Source organism: Nicotiana tabacum, chromosome 11 (assembly GCF_000715075.1).
Source record: "Nicotiana tabacum cultivar K326 chromosome 11, ASM71507v2, whole genome shotgun sequence".
Lineage (NCBI taxonomy): Eukaryota > Viridiplantae > Streptophyta > Magnoliopsida > Solanales > Solanaceae > Nicotiana > Nicotiana tabacum.
In genome coordinates this window covers 90,192,342-90,206,874 of record NC_134090.1, presented here as the reverse complement: position 1 = coordinate 90,206,874, position 14,533 = coordinate 90,192,342, and the positions used below count along the sequence as shown (strand labels likewise).

Below are 14,533 nucleotides of genomic sequence, written 5' to 3'. Positions count from 1 at the left end.
AACTCAATGTATATTGGACTTATCTAATCAATCCAATTTTATTAGCCAGTAATTTTTTATTTGGACTAACATATTTGAAATAAAGGCCAAATTATTTTATTGAATTTAACTCCAATAAATTTTGCATTCCTACACATTATTTTTGAGTAATTTAATGTAAAACTTACTCAAAATATATATGTCTATCTAATCAATTTTTGAGTAATATATATATATATATATATTCACTATATCTAAATAAATATAATTGGGATAAAATATGCTATGTATATTAAGACGAAACAACAAGAAATACAATTAGAACAAATAAATCATTATATTTACACATAATGATCTTCAACAGAACACTGAAATTAATGTTCAACAAATTCATTCATGTGATAATTTGGTTGATCTGTTCATTAAGACATTACCCACCTCAACATTTGAGAAGTTGAGACAGAAGATTGGAATGCGTCGTCATCGAGAAATAAAACGATGTTTTCATGAGGGGGAGTAAGATACGCAGTGTACTCTTTTTCTCTTAGCCTATGTTTTGTCCTATTGGATTTTCCTAGTAAGATGAGGCAACAAACAAAGCGTATTACAGATATGTGTACTCTTTTTTCTTCACTAATTTTTTTTTTCACAGGGTTTTAACTTAGTAAGATTTTAACGAGGCATATTATCTATATTTGGACATTTAAGAGGGAGTGCTATAAATTATTAGTAAATGTAGATGTCCACTATTGCCACTACTTTTATCCATGATTACAGATAACCTCCCACTACTCCTCATTATTATGATTGTAACTCCTACACCTCCAAAACCCCTTCTCATGATCTTTTCCCGTGATCTCAATTGTTAATGTCATGTTTAAAACAATCCTTTTGTAACCTTTTATGTAATAGTACAAATAGAGGCATGAAATGTGAAATGAGATACACTTGAATACTTGATAAAATAAGAAAGTTCAATGTTCTTCTCTTATTTTATTACTTATTTTTTTTATTTTATATAATTATTTTGAGTTACATTTCTTAGCAACAAAATACATTTAGGAAGTCTGGACTTTTAAATTCATACCATGCGTATTTGTTTAGGTGTTTTTGGTGTCTACATTCAGAAGGATGATATTTGTTTCTTGTGTTTTTGGTGTACAAATTAATGAATTACCATTATTGTTAATAAACACTCAAGAAAATGCATTAACTGAGCTAAATTTAATACTTCATTTTCCTTTAAAAGAAAATTGGAGAATTTTTTCCAAAGAATGCAAAGACCAAAGGCAAAAATAATGGATCTTGGAGATGAAAACCGGACAAATTAAACATGTCAACTGGAAAATTAATGAAATTTGTAAGCAATTTGACACCATTAAAAACGACTGATCATAGTCATTTCAAGCCATTAACGACGTGGAATCATCATAGCTACAGAAATAGATCTCGCTCCTTTCAAAAGCTCCTCGTGACCGTACGATTGAACTACTTTTTTTCTTTTGGTGGGGAGTAACAAATTTCATTCTTATTTAGGAGGGTTTAATTTAATATGATATTCCTAAACCTCTGAAAATCAAGGATCGCAGCACAGCTCCAACAGCTCAAGAGCATAATTTCTGGTCGTTCGTAAAAATCTCTTCCAAGGTTTGAATTAATGTATATATTTTAAGCACGTTTTTATAGGGAATTATGACATCAAACATTGTTTCTGGTAGTGTTTGATTTGATAGCGAAAAGGATGTTGCCGAGATGGAGCAAGGCTATTTCCCAGTTTGCTAGGGTTAACTCAGAATTGGGAAGACATTTGTGTTCTTTCTCCTGTCGAGATTATTCCAAAGTTGCGGCGGTTGCAGCTGATCCTACTGAGAAAATCTTCAATGTCAATACCGAGGTTTTTAACTTTTGACTTTTGTTCTAAATCTTGGGGTTTTGAGTACTTGATGACCTTTTAAGCTTCAAGCTAAATTTCCCTATTATATATTGTGAACCTATTTGTGTCGGACACAGAGTGTTTAAGGAAAGGAAATGGAGACTTTTGAAACTTGTGGGTTTAAACATGCCTAACATTTGTGTGTATATTATAGTCCGGCATGACTCTGTTGCGTGAGTCTTAATCTTTGGTTGTTCGAAAATTGTGACGTTTGTGCGCTTTCTTTTATTAAATTTCTGTAGTTGACCTTGCTGCAAACTGAAAGACAATAGCTTTATCTTATGTATCGCTTCTTAATGTATCATATTGTATTGTATTATATTTTATTGTATTGTTTTGATGTATACAATATTTGAATAGATTGTATTGTTTGTGTCGTTTCATGACGTCATGCACGAACAATATGGAGAATATACCGACAATATTACAAAGGAAATGTAAGATACGAGGTAGAATTATTATATAAAAAGGTAGGGTAAAAGATGAAATAGAATTATTTAATAATAAGCAAGGGTAAGATAAGAGGAAAAAAAGATAACGACGCGACCACACCAAATCGGCAGTTACATAGAGTGGCACTTTTTGTTGTTACGTAATGACAGATTTAACAACACGTATATAAAATTTAAGTAACAATCAAAACAAATATTGTATTTAAGGTAACAATATGATACAATACAATAGGTAACAACCATCCAAACAAGCTGTTAATCAAGTTATTGGTGGTTATACCAAGCAAATGATTTGTTAGATTTAATTTCTCCAACTTACAAAGTGCTGCAAAATTAACAACACGTATATAAAATTTAAGTAACAATCAAAACAAATATTGTATTTAAGGTAACAATATGATACAATACAATACAATAGGTAACAACCATCCAAACAAGCTGTTAATCAAGTTATTGGTGGTTATACCAAGCAAATGATTTGTTAGATTTAATTTCTCCAACTTACAAAGTGCTGCGGCTGCTGCTAATTGAATTTCTGTCACTTGAATAGGTAAATTTGAACAAGATGTTCTGGACTAAGCCTCATTCACTGGCATTAGCACCTGATTCACCATTAAGAGTTGAAGATCCACAATACGAGGGCATCAAGCGCTTTATACTTAAGCTGTTGCGGTTTTATAGTAAGCAAAGCAAGTCCATTCGAGGGGCAAATGTTATTTATCGCCGTGTTATTCACCAAGTTGATAGACCTGCTATTTATGACGGTTAGTCTGTTCGCTCGTTGCTCCTCGAACATCATTGCTTTTGCCTTTTCCTGTTGGTGCATGGATCATTATCTGAAACTTATATTATTTATTTTAAGAAAAATAAGAGAAAATACAATGCTACATCTGTGTCTTTTCTTTCTTAAATTCACTATGATCCTTATAGGATATTTGATTATTGAGTATCTGAATTGAAGATGCAATTTAGCAATTGTCAAATTGTTGACTGAATCTGGCTTATCCTTTTAACCATTTAAGCACTGGCAGCTTATATCTCTTAAGAATCTAACCCAGCTCATTATTGCTAATCTTTAACAGCATTCTTGCTCATGTTAATACTAGAGCTCAACTTTTTGAATGTTCATTTGCCATATGATGCTTTGAGGAAAATATTCAGCTGTGTGATCAATTATGTCTAAGTTGATGACTCTTTCTTGTGAAAATGCAGCTATTTAAGAAATTTAAACAAGAAAACACACTATTATAATTACCTTATTTTTCACCAACATCCTTATTTTTCTGTTTTTCTTTTCCCTGCCATCTTTAGAGATTATAATTACCTTTCTTCGTGGAGTTGCTATGCTAATTAATGTTTATTTTAGTTGTCTGATCTGTGTATATATGTTGCTGTGCAGTATTTAACTTGGAGAAAACATTTAAGACCACATTCTCGTTACTTGTTATCCATATGTGGCTTTGCTTACGACGCTTGAAACAGGAGGGTAAGGAAGGTGTTGAGTTGGGGCAGTATTTGTATGAGATTTATAATCATGATGTGGAGCTGAGAGTTTCTAAAGCTGGGGTAAGTTACAGAATCCTGATACAGAAAAATCAATTCTATAAGCAAACAGTTCTTCTCAGCATGCCTTCTGTTTTTCCTTAAGTTGTTTCTGGTCACAACATGATTCATATTGGAACTGTTAATCTTGTTGGATATACTTTGAGTTGCAGAGTCTCCCTTTGTCGTTATACCATCAATAAAGTCAGAATAGCCATGAAGTTATTAACTCTTTTCTTTTGAAAATTTGGGGTGAAAAAATTAATAAGTATATCAATGCATGATAATGATGGTATATCCTCCAGAAAAAAGAAAATGAAAGAAGAAAAAGAATGAGGAACAGGACTGTAGTTAGGGGCCGTCTTAGAACAAGTCTCTGGTGCCTAAGCTAGAGGACATCTATGATCTTACCATGCGCGGGCCTCTTTTATATTGTTTCTTGCATATGTGATTTGGGATGGTGGTAAATCTAACATGTCACTTTCCTTGGTGAAAGAGCTTTGATCTCCTACAAAAGCTTTTTTTCATCACTACTTTTTCTTTTCCTTTTTTTTTTTCTTTTTCATTCAGAGATTTTGCTATCACTATTTCTATAGGATCTTTTTCACATTTTTGGATTTCAAATGAATAAGATTTATCTGAGGTTCCCTCCCCCATGTTTGTATACTTGTCGTGTTTTCAGTTTGATATTAATGACGAAATCTGATTCTATGTTTAAACGTATAGATTACATTTTCCATGCTCTGGCACTTTTTTCCATTGTCCTACAACTCATCCTTTTTAATTTCTTCAGTATAATGCCTGCCCCTGTTAATGCTTTTCTTCTTTGGAAAAGCTTCACTTAAGGGGGCATTACTGCATCAAATTTGTTTCCAGAAGATAATAGCTTTTAATTAATATTCCTTCAAATATCTTCTCACCCATTTATTATACTCCCCGATTTAGAAACTCCATATCTCCCACTGTCTGAATGGTCCTCCTCCTCCTCCTCCATGATTACACTACAGTTCATGTCTTCCTCTCTATAATAGTATAACTACATAATAACCCTTCTTTACAAAACCTGATCCTCCATCTAAACCTTCAAATGCATTTCCTAGGAAGGCTATGTTGAGTCCCTCAAATCTCTGTCTTTACCCCCTTGTTTTCAGAGGAGAGGTTACTATATCCCGTCTGATTAAATGGTTGTTTCTTTCCTCCCCACTGTCGTTCACAGAAAATTTCACTGTGGTTTTTCCAACTTTTCCAGCTCAGTTATCCTGCCTGTTAAGGACATATAATAAGTTTAGATAGTAAACTAAGTACTCTTGCTAATGTCTCTTTTCGGGTAATCCTTTTCCACCCTTCTCCTTTCAACTTTCTCAATTACTGAATACTGTTCAATGTGATGTTTGTGATTTTCTTCCAGTGTATTTCCAAGATTGGGATTCTATACGCCATGATCTGTCTTAGTCGCAGACATCGGTAAGGAATACACAGTAGTAATACTATAAGATCTAAATTTTTGGAGAAATCTGCAAGATTGGGTGATGAAGAGCTTAACAGTTTACTTGGATATTATATGAGCAATGAATTTCACTTGCCGATTGAGACTCTAGAATTTGGAAGGCGAAAGAATGTTATGTTCATAGTCAAGTTATTGTATAGTAAACTGCTGAAAAGAGAGAAAAGAGACTCTCCTATCTGATCAAATGGATTCTGAGAGCGCCAAAGTGTTCTTTTCTACTTGAACAGTAGTATAACTTACCAAAAGAACTTGTCCAGTAGAATGGGGAGGCATCCTAACGATTGATAAATTGTGTAGGAGAAGGACAATCCACATTAATTGGTGCTTCGTGTGCGAGAAAGCTGGAGAGGATGTATGCATTATTGCCTGATAGCACATACATTATGGTGTATGGCGAAAGGTTGGAAATTCAGAATAAAGTGGCTGAGAAGGAGAGCGTGGAAGTTTTTCTGTTCTCTCATGTTAACAATATGGAAAGAGTGGAACAGAAGAGCGTTTGAAGGATTTCAAAGTTCATTTGTGAAGATTTGTTGGACGTCTTTATATTGTGTATGACAAACTAAATTCTTTTGTGGAGATTCATACTTTTGTATATGAGTATGTACTTTTGTATACACCTTGTATGTGGGGGCTACCCTTTTTCACATAATAAAATAATTAACTTCATCCCCTAAAAGAAAAAAGTATTTCCATCGTCATTGTGGTTTTTCCACAATTTGTACTCACTGAAAAGGAAAAGGGGAAGGTAGTATGTAACTGGATAAGCAGCTCTGTGATGGCAGATATAATTCCTCTTTCTTTTATTGTGATTTATAATGGGCATGCAAGATTCTGAATGGTTAAATAACAGGATTTATAAACTTAAGCTTATTTGTATCTTTTGTTCTATTGAAATTGCAGGTTAACTTATTGTTGACTAAATGGATGAAGGATTTAGAGAAGATATTTTATGGCAACATTGTTGCCTATGATGCTGCTATGCTTCCTGAAGCTAAGCAGGATGAGTTGGAAAATGTAATTTGGAGGTAAGGCATAGCATTATCTGTTCAGGCTCCATGATGTATCGGAACGTTGCAGTTTCATTTTTAGTTTGTTAAGTATTTCAACAAGCGAAGTTTGTGATCCAATCATTTTTGCTTGGTCATTTATCATTATATAGAACTTATGGGCTATTTCATCTTTCTTACATTAATTCAGCATAACTCTTTGTAGCTATTTCAGTTATCAATGCAAAATTGCTTCCATTTGTTGCCATTTCAAACTTAGGGGACTCTGCTCAATTAGGATAAACAAAAGGATGTGTAAGATGAAAACATTTGTTAGGGTATATGTAATGAAGTTTCCAGACCTTAACCACATATAAGAAAGAGGAAAATAGTATCAACCTTAATTTGACTGCAATATTTTATCAGTCATTGCATTCTCTTGAGAGATTCTAAACACTATTTGAAGATTGCAATAGTTGGTTTCCACATTTATCAAGCTAGAAATTAACACATTGGATAATTATGCCCTAATCGTGTCTTCATGAGATACTAGTGAGAAAATTTGAAATATATATATGTATATTAATGAATCTGTTATGAAGAATAATAAACAACCTTCTTTAAAGATCTTTTAAGCTTGCAACAAGTTATGATGAAATGCACCGCTCCTTATCAGATGATCTTGTCTGGATAGAGAAGCAAATCCAAAAACTAATCATTGTTAGCTACAAGCAAGCTAGGATCGCTAGGAGTTGACTATTTGCTTCTCCCTTGTATTGAGGGATAGCTAAACCAAAGATCCGGTGGAATTACAGAAGTTGAAGCCTTTCCCTCATTATCTTATTTTCCTGCATATTCATTGACCATTCTAGCTCACTTTTTTTCCTTTCGTTTTTGCTCTTCTATCTTTGAATTGCCCCTCCATACAAAGTCCATCTGAAATTTGGAGAGTTCTCTTAACACTGACCTTGTCCAAGGTTAGTTCCAAACTGTGGATGGAACTTGGAACTAGCTGTTCGTTGTTTTGCAGCTGCATATTTTGAAGCATGATGTTACTGTGGTGTTATAGTGAACTACAATTTGATGTGGTATAGGAGAATGGTATACACAAAGATATAGTGTTATATTTGGTAATCTGAAAATGGTGGAGTTCTCTTTGGTCTTTATTATGCCCTATTGTAATTAAGATTGAAGAGATGGCCATTTGGCAATTCTATGTGCATTCTATTTGATTGACCTTCTGATATTTTATGTTGTAGGAATGTCTTCTCTGATGATGGTACATCTACACCAGATCATGCCGCCTTGCTTCCTCTCCAGGCAAGTATATCTTTCCATTCTTGAGGTGCTCTTCTTGATGCAGTCTTTGCTCAGAACTGTAGACTTGTACTGTAGGCAGTTGGTGGTCGATTAAAGGAGTTCGGGATTGCATGTCAAAATGGAAATGCTTTTGCGTCTTTCGTGAAAGATAAAATTTGTTCTCATTTCTCCTTGAGTTGCTATTAGCTTCTATTGACTGCAAGAAACAGTGCAGTTTTGAGACTAACATTCATCATTTCTTGAAAGTACATCTCTTTTAGTAATTTCCCTCAAATTAAATTTTCACTTTATTGGGCTCTGTACCAAAGGTTTAATGCATCCGAGGATTCTGCATGCCATGCTTATTTTTCTTTTCAGGTTGTTGCATGTAGTTTGTTTTTGGTTGGGCTCTGTACGTATACCAAGCTTATTATATTCTTTAATCGTGTGATTGCAGGCTTTGTCGAGGTATGTTCGCAGGGAATTCAACTGTATGTCATTGACAGGTACTAATTCTGCCTCAAACAAATATGTGTGTATCAATTTATGTGAAAATTATGTTAGCACTTGTTAACTGAGGGCTTTCACGCTCTTAGTCTCCCCTCTTAAAGAGACAGAGGAAAATCTTAAACAGTGCGAGACACTGCAGTCTCTGTCCATGTGATGTCATGTTTCACATCTGCAAACCACCCCTCCATCAGGAAAAGAAAAGACTGGGAAAATAGAATGATGAGATTTTTTACAGGAAATCTTGTTGTCTTTAAATATAATCCTGAGTATAATAAAAATAATTTTGTAACTCTTAAATATATCAGTCGGCATGAGATATCTTTCCTGCATTTGAAATGTTTGCACAAGTATTGTATGAAAATAAAGCTCAGCAGAGTGGTTAGGATGCTTGATTGTGATTCTGGCTGTTGATTTGTGGCTAGACATGGAAGTCTTTGAAGTTCTCTTTACCAATGGCCAGTTAATTATTTCAGAGAATTCTTTTAACTCAGTTTTATTGCATCAGACATTATGGGCTTCGTACCTGAGGATTGATTGAATTGAATCCATCCATTTCTTTTGATTTCTTAAACAAAATGGGGCTAGGGTTTGAAGGCACGGGTTGTCTGTGCTATATCTCTGTCTTTTCATCCCCATATTGTCTATGTATGGATGATCCTATCTTTTCTCACTTGAAGCAGCCCCATTCTCATTCGTAACATATAAGCAAAATTATACCACAAAGACTTATGAGGGAATTTTCAATAAATTCTTTTTCATTACTGATTCCTCACTGGTAGCCTGTATAAAGATAAAATATTTCTGGAACTTTCTTTATAGTGATGGTGCTTTTGATTGGACAGATAAAGAAGCTATATTTTCGGGAAACTTCATGTTCACCCCGTTGGGAAGCTCAAAAGCTGGTACTGTGTAATACGAAGAGAGAGAGATCAAAACCAAACATGCTCATCAACAGTGCCAAAATTCATGGTAGGGACCAAGCCTTCTGTCACTGAAATCAGAAGAAGAAATTGCCGAGTGCTTATTAAGCAAATAGATGTGCAGTCCACTTTTCTCTAGCTTTAGTAAAGTTGGTAGAAATCAGAAGTTGCTGGCTGTTTTTGTTCCCCAGTATGAAACTTGGACAAAAATATCCTACCTGTTGATGCTAATTGTTTTGACGAAATTACATGGGTGCTTTTTTTGTTAAATTATAAGTGTAAGATTTGAGAGTTCAAGATTTGGATTATTACTGTAAATGTCGCCAATGTGTTTTTTAGTTTTTGTTTTGGGGAAATATTAGAGGGGTGAGTGCCCTCTTGCATTGATTTCGCATACAACCTTGATTGTTGATTAGGATTTATGTTTACACGGCTCTTTTAGTTCTTCTAGTTCACTTTTTGTTACATTCCTTATCAGAGGGGCACTTTCGGTGTGTTCAATGTTCTCAGTTCTTTAATTCCTCCAACAGTCCACACCATACTCTGTACAGGGATGGCAATGGGGCGGTGCGGTACGGGTTTAAGCCTATGTGGGGCGGGGCGGGTTTGTGTCTGTGCGGGTGCGGGCGGGTTGATTTTTTTAAAAAAAGAAAAAGTTGCGGGTGCGAGTTCAAATATTGACACAAAGTAAGAAAGATATGAATCTATCCTACACAAATTCTATTATTGTATTGGTGAAAAATTCTATTGCTGGTTATTTTAAAATTCAGCCCCCTCGCCTCAAACACCCCCCCACCCCCCAAAAGAAACAGAAAGCAGACGATAAAAAGGCAAGTATGCTTTGACAATGGAACAAGGAAAAGCCAACAATTTTCTTCTAAAAAAGTTCTTTTAATTTGTTTTGTCTTTGTAATTCATCAACATTAATTATTCTGTTTTTTTTCCTTTTTTGGTTAAAGTCCTAATAGCTCAAAAGCACATTCTTAAAGTGCCTCTAGTCTTAAAATGAAGCCAGATTTGAAATCCCAAAAGACACATCCATTTGATATATCCCAAAGAAAAAGGAAAATGAATTAGTTTAATGGAAGTAAATATAATTAACTAACTTAAATAGTGAGCAGAAAATTTAAAGTTTTTTTTTTAAAAAAAAAAACTTTAGTGGAATGGGGTTGGGCGGGTGGATGCGGGTGTAGATATGGGGCGGGAGAATACGGGTGAACATGCTATGCGAAGCGGGACGGGACGGGGCGAGTTAAAACTTTATGGGTTAAAACAGAACCCGCCCCGCCCCACTGTCATCCTATCTGTACGAACACTATGTCCTATGGATTTTCTTTGAAAGACCTTTTTCTATCATAGGAGCTTTGTCTCGTTAATGAAGTCCACTAATCCATAGGATCTCTCAAAGAAAGTCACTCTTAGAATGTTTGCTTTTCTCTAGATTATTTGTGTAGTTTTTATTTTTTATTTTTTAAAATTTTCCTGAATAAAGCCAGTAATGAGGACTAGAGGTGAAACAAATCAAATAACTCGCCAAAAGTACAGACAAAATTGCAGCATCATTTGGATATCCGGGCCAGCTTGCGCATTTCGACTAATTTTACGGGATACATGTTACACAAGAAGTTTTACCAAACTCTTTCGAGACTTTTAACCCTCCAAAACATGCGGGATAGAATCAATTCTGGATGGACAATACGTTTTTCATTCAATTCAATCCAGTTTGTTTTGTGTTAAGAAATTAGAGAGAAAATCAAAGAGAATGAATTGTAACAAATTTGATGATTTAAAAAATAAAAAGAAGTACAGTACTATTTATAGATTATTTAAAGGAAATAAACTAATGAGAATTTTCTTTATACATTCTAAACTAAAAGGAAAGCAAATATTCTATATTTTAATGTAGCTACTAAACTTAGAATTAGTATTAATATAACAAGGGAGAAGAAGGAAAGTAAAGTTGAAGGAGCATGAGACTTATGTAATTAAAAAAAACAACGCAAGGACACGCACGATACTTGGGACAAAAATATAAAAAGCAAAGGAATATAAAACGACCGTAGAATAATGAAGCAATCTTATTGGCCTGGTGCTGGTCATCCCCACCTAACCAGAATTCCTGTTACGCCTATATATATATTTATATCCCCCTCCGTTGACTCCATTCCTTAATTAGCAAGCATTGGTCTTTTTATCGCAGTTCCCCAAAACCCAGCAAGCATCTCTTCATATTCCATTATTCACAGATTTTTGAGAATGAGAATTTTGAGAGTTGTCACTTTCTTGGTGCTGTTTACTTTGGTCACTGGACATGAAAATCTCAATTCCCATATGTTTCCTAGGCCGTTGATTATCGAGTACCCTGAACCCCATCACCATCAGTTGAAGGATGAAGTTCAATTACAGTGTACTAGTTGGAGATTTGCTGTTGAAACTAACAATTTAGGTCCATGGAAGACGATCCCAGAGGAATGTGGTAATTACGTGAGGCAATACATTGAAGGCGGGGCTTATAAGATGGACATTGATAGGGTTTCAGATGAGGCTGGAGCTTATGCTAAAAGTCGTGATTTGGGAGCTGATGGAAAAGATGTGTGGGTTTTTGATGTGGATGAGACTTTGCTTTCTAATCTTCCCTATTATTCCGACCATGGTCACGGGTACGATTTTTATTTGTGACATTGAGTTATATATTGAGTAAATTTAATGTGGACATATTAGAATTAGAAGCCGATCAAGAATTTGAACTTTAGTATGGGTTCGACTTTGGGATTGTATCACCACTGATCATTTAATTACTGGATATGAAATTAATTATTTGTACTTGTTTAGTGATATTTTTCACATATATATAGGGTCCGAGCCTAAGCTACCCATAACTAGCCCTATGCATCCGCCCCTGCTTAAAACGTGTTATTCTATAACTTTCATAATTTTCAAGAGTTCAAATTTTAAACTTTGATAGGATATTTTTCTATTTGTCTTATTTTTTAACCACTACTGCAGTTTTTTTCTTTTTATTTATGATGTATTAAGTTAAATTTAAGGAAAGGAAGTATCAGTTTTATTAGTTATCAATTAGAAGTGTAATGTGCCTGGTTTTACTTGGAGTTATGTTTCTGCTTCTGTAACAGTTTAGATATTCAGTATGTTCATGAGTTTCATGTTTAGCATTGTAATATGTGTAATTGTGTGCTAGTGATGATTTGTCTTTGACCTTTCTAATGGTTTTTCGGGGAATGTTTGTAGATTGGAGGTTTTTGATAGTGTGGAATTCGAAAAATGGGTTGAGAAGGGAATGGCGCCAGCCATAGGTTCCAGTTTGAAGCTTTATCAAGATGTTCTGAGTCTAGGGTTCAAAGTTTTCTTGCTGACTGGACGTGGCGAAAGACACAGAGGTATTACTGTAGAGAATTTGATGAATGCTGGATTTCGAGATTGGCACAAGCTCATTCTGAGGTGAGTAAATGGCTACGATTTTATGAATAAAGTTCGTTGATTTCATTCCTGATGATAAAAAATGGAAAACATTCAGAATAAAATTCGTCCAAGTGTATGCTCCGTGTCCTGTGAAGATGATTCTGTTACATGCCATAAGAGGTTTTGCTAACCATGTCATTACTAATCCCGTATTTGCTTTCCTTTTTCGTTACTAAGACTTAACATTTGTGAAGGCATTTACTCTTAATATTCTCAAGAGGACTATATAAGTCCATTTAACTGAAAGCAGTAAGCTTTGTTTCGTCTTTCGCATGTTTGGTTGGTTGCTGAAGCTTATTATTGTGTGTAAACTCTTTGAACTTTATTGATCAGTTAAAAGCTGGAACTGTATTAAAATATTTGGCTTGCCCCCAATTCCAGGATCCTTCATCAATGAAACATTACTTTCTAAAGGTCAATGCATTTAAAATGTGCGTTGAGGAACCTAACTCTAGAACACGTGTCTGACAATCTCTTTGCTTAATTACATATATTTGCTTCATAATCGTACTTCATTATGTAATTTCTATGACTTGATAACTTAAGCATATCCCCAATCTCGACGTGATTTCACATAGGTGAACCACAGTTGCTAGTAGATTAATCCATATGTTTTCAAGTTGAATTAAACTTAACCATACTGCAAACCCTCGTAAATCTTCTTAAATATCCATTGGACACACTTACTTATCTCACATTAGCATTAACATGTATATCATCTTTCTTGTTGATTAGCATTAGCATGTATGTCATCTTTCTCGTTTTCTAGATGCTGAAGAATAACACATGTTCAACTTTTATTATGTCCGAATCCTTAGTTTTGTATAAGATGGAGGTTGAATTTGTAGTTTAAAACATTAATGTCGATTCTTGGTTTGAAAATGGGGGTTAGGGATTGTGGGAGGTAGAAGTTGTGTACAATCTCCAATGGTTGCACTTGGTATTTGAACATGTGACATAATTTTTTTTTCTTCTCTTAGTCACGACACAGATCAGTGACGATGCTAGTGTATCATACTTTTTTAAATAAATAAAATTTTGGTTAATGATTGTATGCAGGGGCTCGGACGACCATGGTAAAACAGCAACAACCTTTAAATCTGAGAGGAGAAATGAGATGGTAGAAGAGGGGTTCCGAATATTGGGCAATTCTGGAGACCAATGGAGTGATCTGCTGGGTTCCTCAGCGTCTAACCGCTCATTTAAGCTTCCAAACCCCATGTATTACATTCCCTAAAGTAAAATTTGTAACTAATCTTCTTTCAGTAGGTTGGTAGTCCATGTTATTGCAACATGCCAATGATTTTTTTCACTGGCTAATGGCTATCTTATAAATTACGGAAATGTAATTGTTGTAATCCTTTGATCTGGAATATTGATGATTCAATTAATGTATATCATAGCAGCAACAATTGTGCATAACCACCATTTCCATCTCTGCAATCTCTCTCTCTCTCTCTCTCTCTGTCCTACACATACGCACACGCACACACACATTGATTCCAAAAAAGTTTTATTGTTTTAGTTTAGTTCCACAACAGTATCAAGGAAGAAGAATCTCAACAATTTGTGAATGAAAAATCACAACTCTTGACTATTTCTCATTCTTTCTGTTTACCTTCATATAAAGCGAAAGGTTAACCACCGATTTTCGAGTCACAGTAAGTTTGTGATTCAGCCACACTAAAGATTGATTATGAGAAATAGTAAAGTCTGTTAGAAAAGAAAATCGTTATTTGTGGCTTGAATTATTTTCTTGTATTTTAGGAAATTCATAATTCCCATAGGTTTTGGTTCACCCATTGTTCTAATAGATTTGGGAAGAAAAACTTATTGTCCTTGTCAAACTGGAATTTTTTTCTCTTATAGGTTTGGAACTATTTGAGATCTATATATTGGAATTTAGTTAAAGATTCTATATATTG

At 34.5% G+C, this 14,533-nt stretch overlaps 2 protein-coding genes across 4 annotated transcripts; both read left to right on the top strand.

The window, feature by feature from the left end:
• Positions 1 to 1,351: 1,351 nt before the first annotated feature.
• Positions 1,352 to 9,425, top strand: LOC107799144 (uncharacterized). Of its 3 annotated transcripts, none has more exons than XM_075225281.1 (8): positions 1,352 to 1,601; positions 1,698 to 1,873; positions 2,915 to 3,128; positions 3,764 to 3,930; positions 6,314 to 6,438; positions 7,659 to 7,719; positions 8,156 to 8,204; positions 9,051 to 9,425. In XM_075225281.1, exons 2-8 carry the CDS (start codon positions 1,721 to 1,723, stop codon positions 9,119 to 9,121), a joined length of 840 nt encoding a protein of 279 aa, XP_075081382.1. In that variant the 5' UTR covers positions 1,352 to 1,601; positions 1,698 to 1,720; the 3' UTR covers positions 9,122 to 9,425. The 3 variants fall into 3 exon arrangements, with proteins under 3 accessions (XP_075081382.1, XP_016477713.2, XP_016477711.2); XM_016622227.2 differs by having other exon boundaries at positions 1,352 to 1,604; XM_016622225.2 differs by having other exon boundaries at positions 1,356 to 1,626.
• Positions 9,426 to 11,276: 1,851 nt separating this feature from the next.
• On the top strand, positions 11,277 to 14,030 carry LOC107799145 (acid phosphatase 1-like). The gene is made up of 3 exons (XM_016622229.2): positions 11,277 to 11,788; positions 12,378 to 12,587; positions 13,668 to 14,030. The coding sequence occupies exons 1-3, from the start codon at positions 11,385 to 11,387 to the stop codon at positions 13,843 to 13,845; spliced, it is 792 nt and encodes a 263-aa protein (XP_016477715.1). The 5' UTR covers positions 11,277 to 11,384; the 3' UTR covers positions 13,846 to 14,030.
• Positions 14,031 to 14,533: the final 503 nt, after the last annotated feature.

Bases quoted from the DNA above. Each gene is read 5' to 3' on its own strand.
- LOC107799145 (XM_016622229.2), top strand. From the start codon at position 11,385: ATGAGAATTTTGAGAGTTGTCACTTTCTTGGTGCTGTTTACTTTGGTC. The intron at 11,789-12,377 runs GTACGATTTTTA...GAATGTTTGTAG, and splicing joins TATTCCGACCATGGTCACGG to ATTGGAGGTTTTTGATAGTG. The intron at 12,588-13,667 runs GTGAGTAAATGG...GATTGTATGCAG, and splicing joins TGGCACAAGCTCATTCTGAG to GGGCTCGGACGACCATGGTA.
- LOC107799144 (XM_075225281.1), top strand. From the start codon at position 1,721: ATGTTGCCGAGATGGAGCAAGGCTATTTCCCAGTTTGCTAGGGTTAAC. The intron at 3,129-3,763 runs GTTAGTCTGTTC...GTTGCTGTGCAG, and splicing joins TAGACCTGCTATTTATGACG to TATTTAACTTGGAGAAAACA. The intron at 6,439-7,658 runs GTAAGGCATAGC...TTTATGTTGTAG, and splicing joins TTGGAAAATGTAATTTGGAG to GAATGTCTTCTCTGATGATG.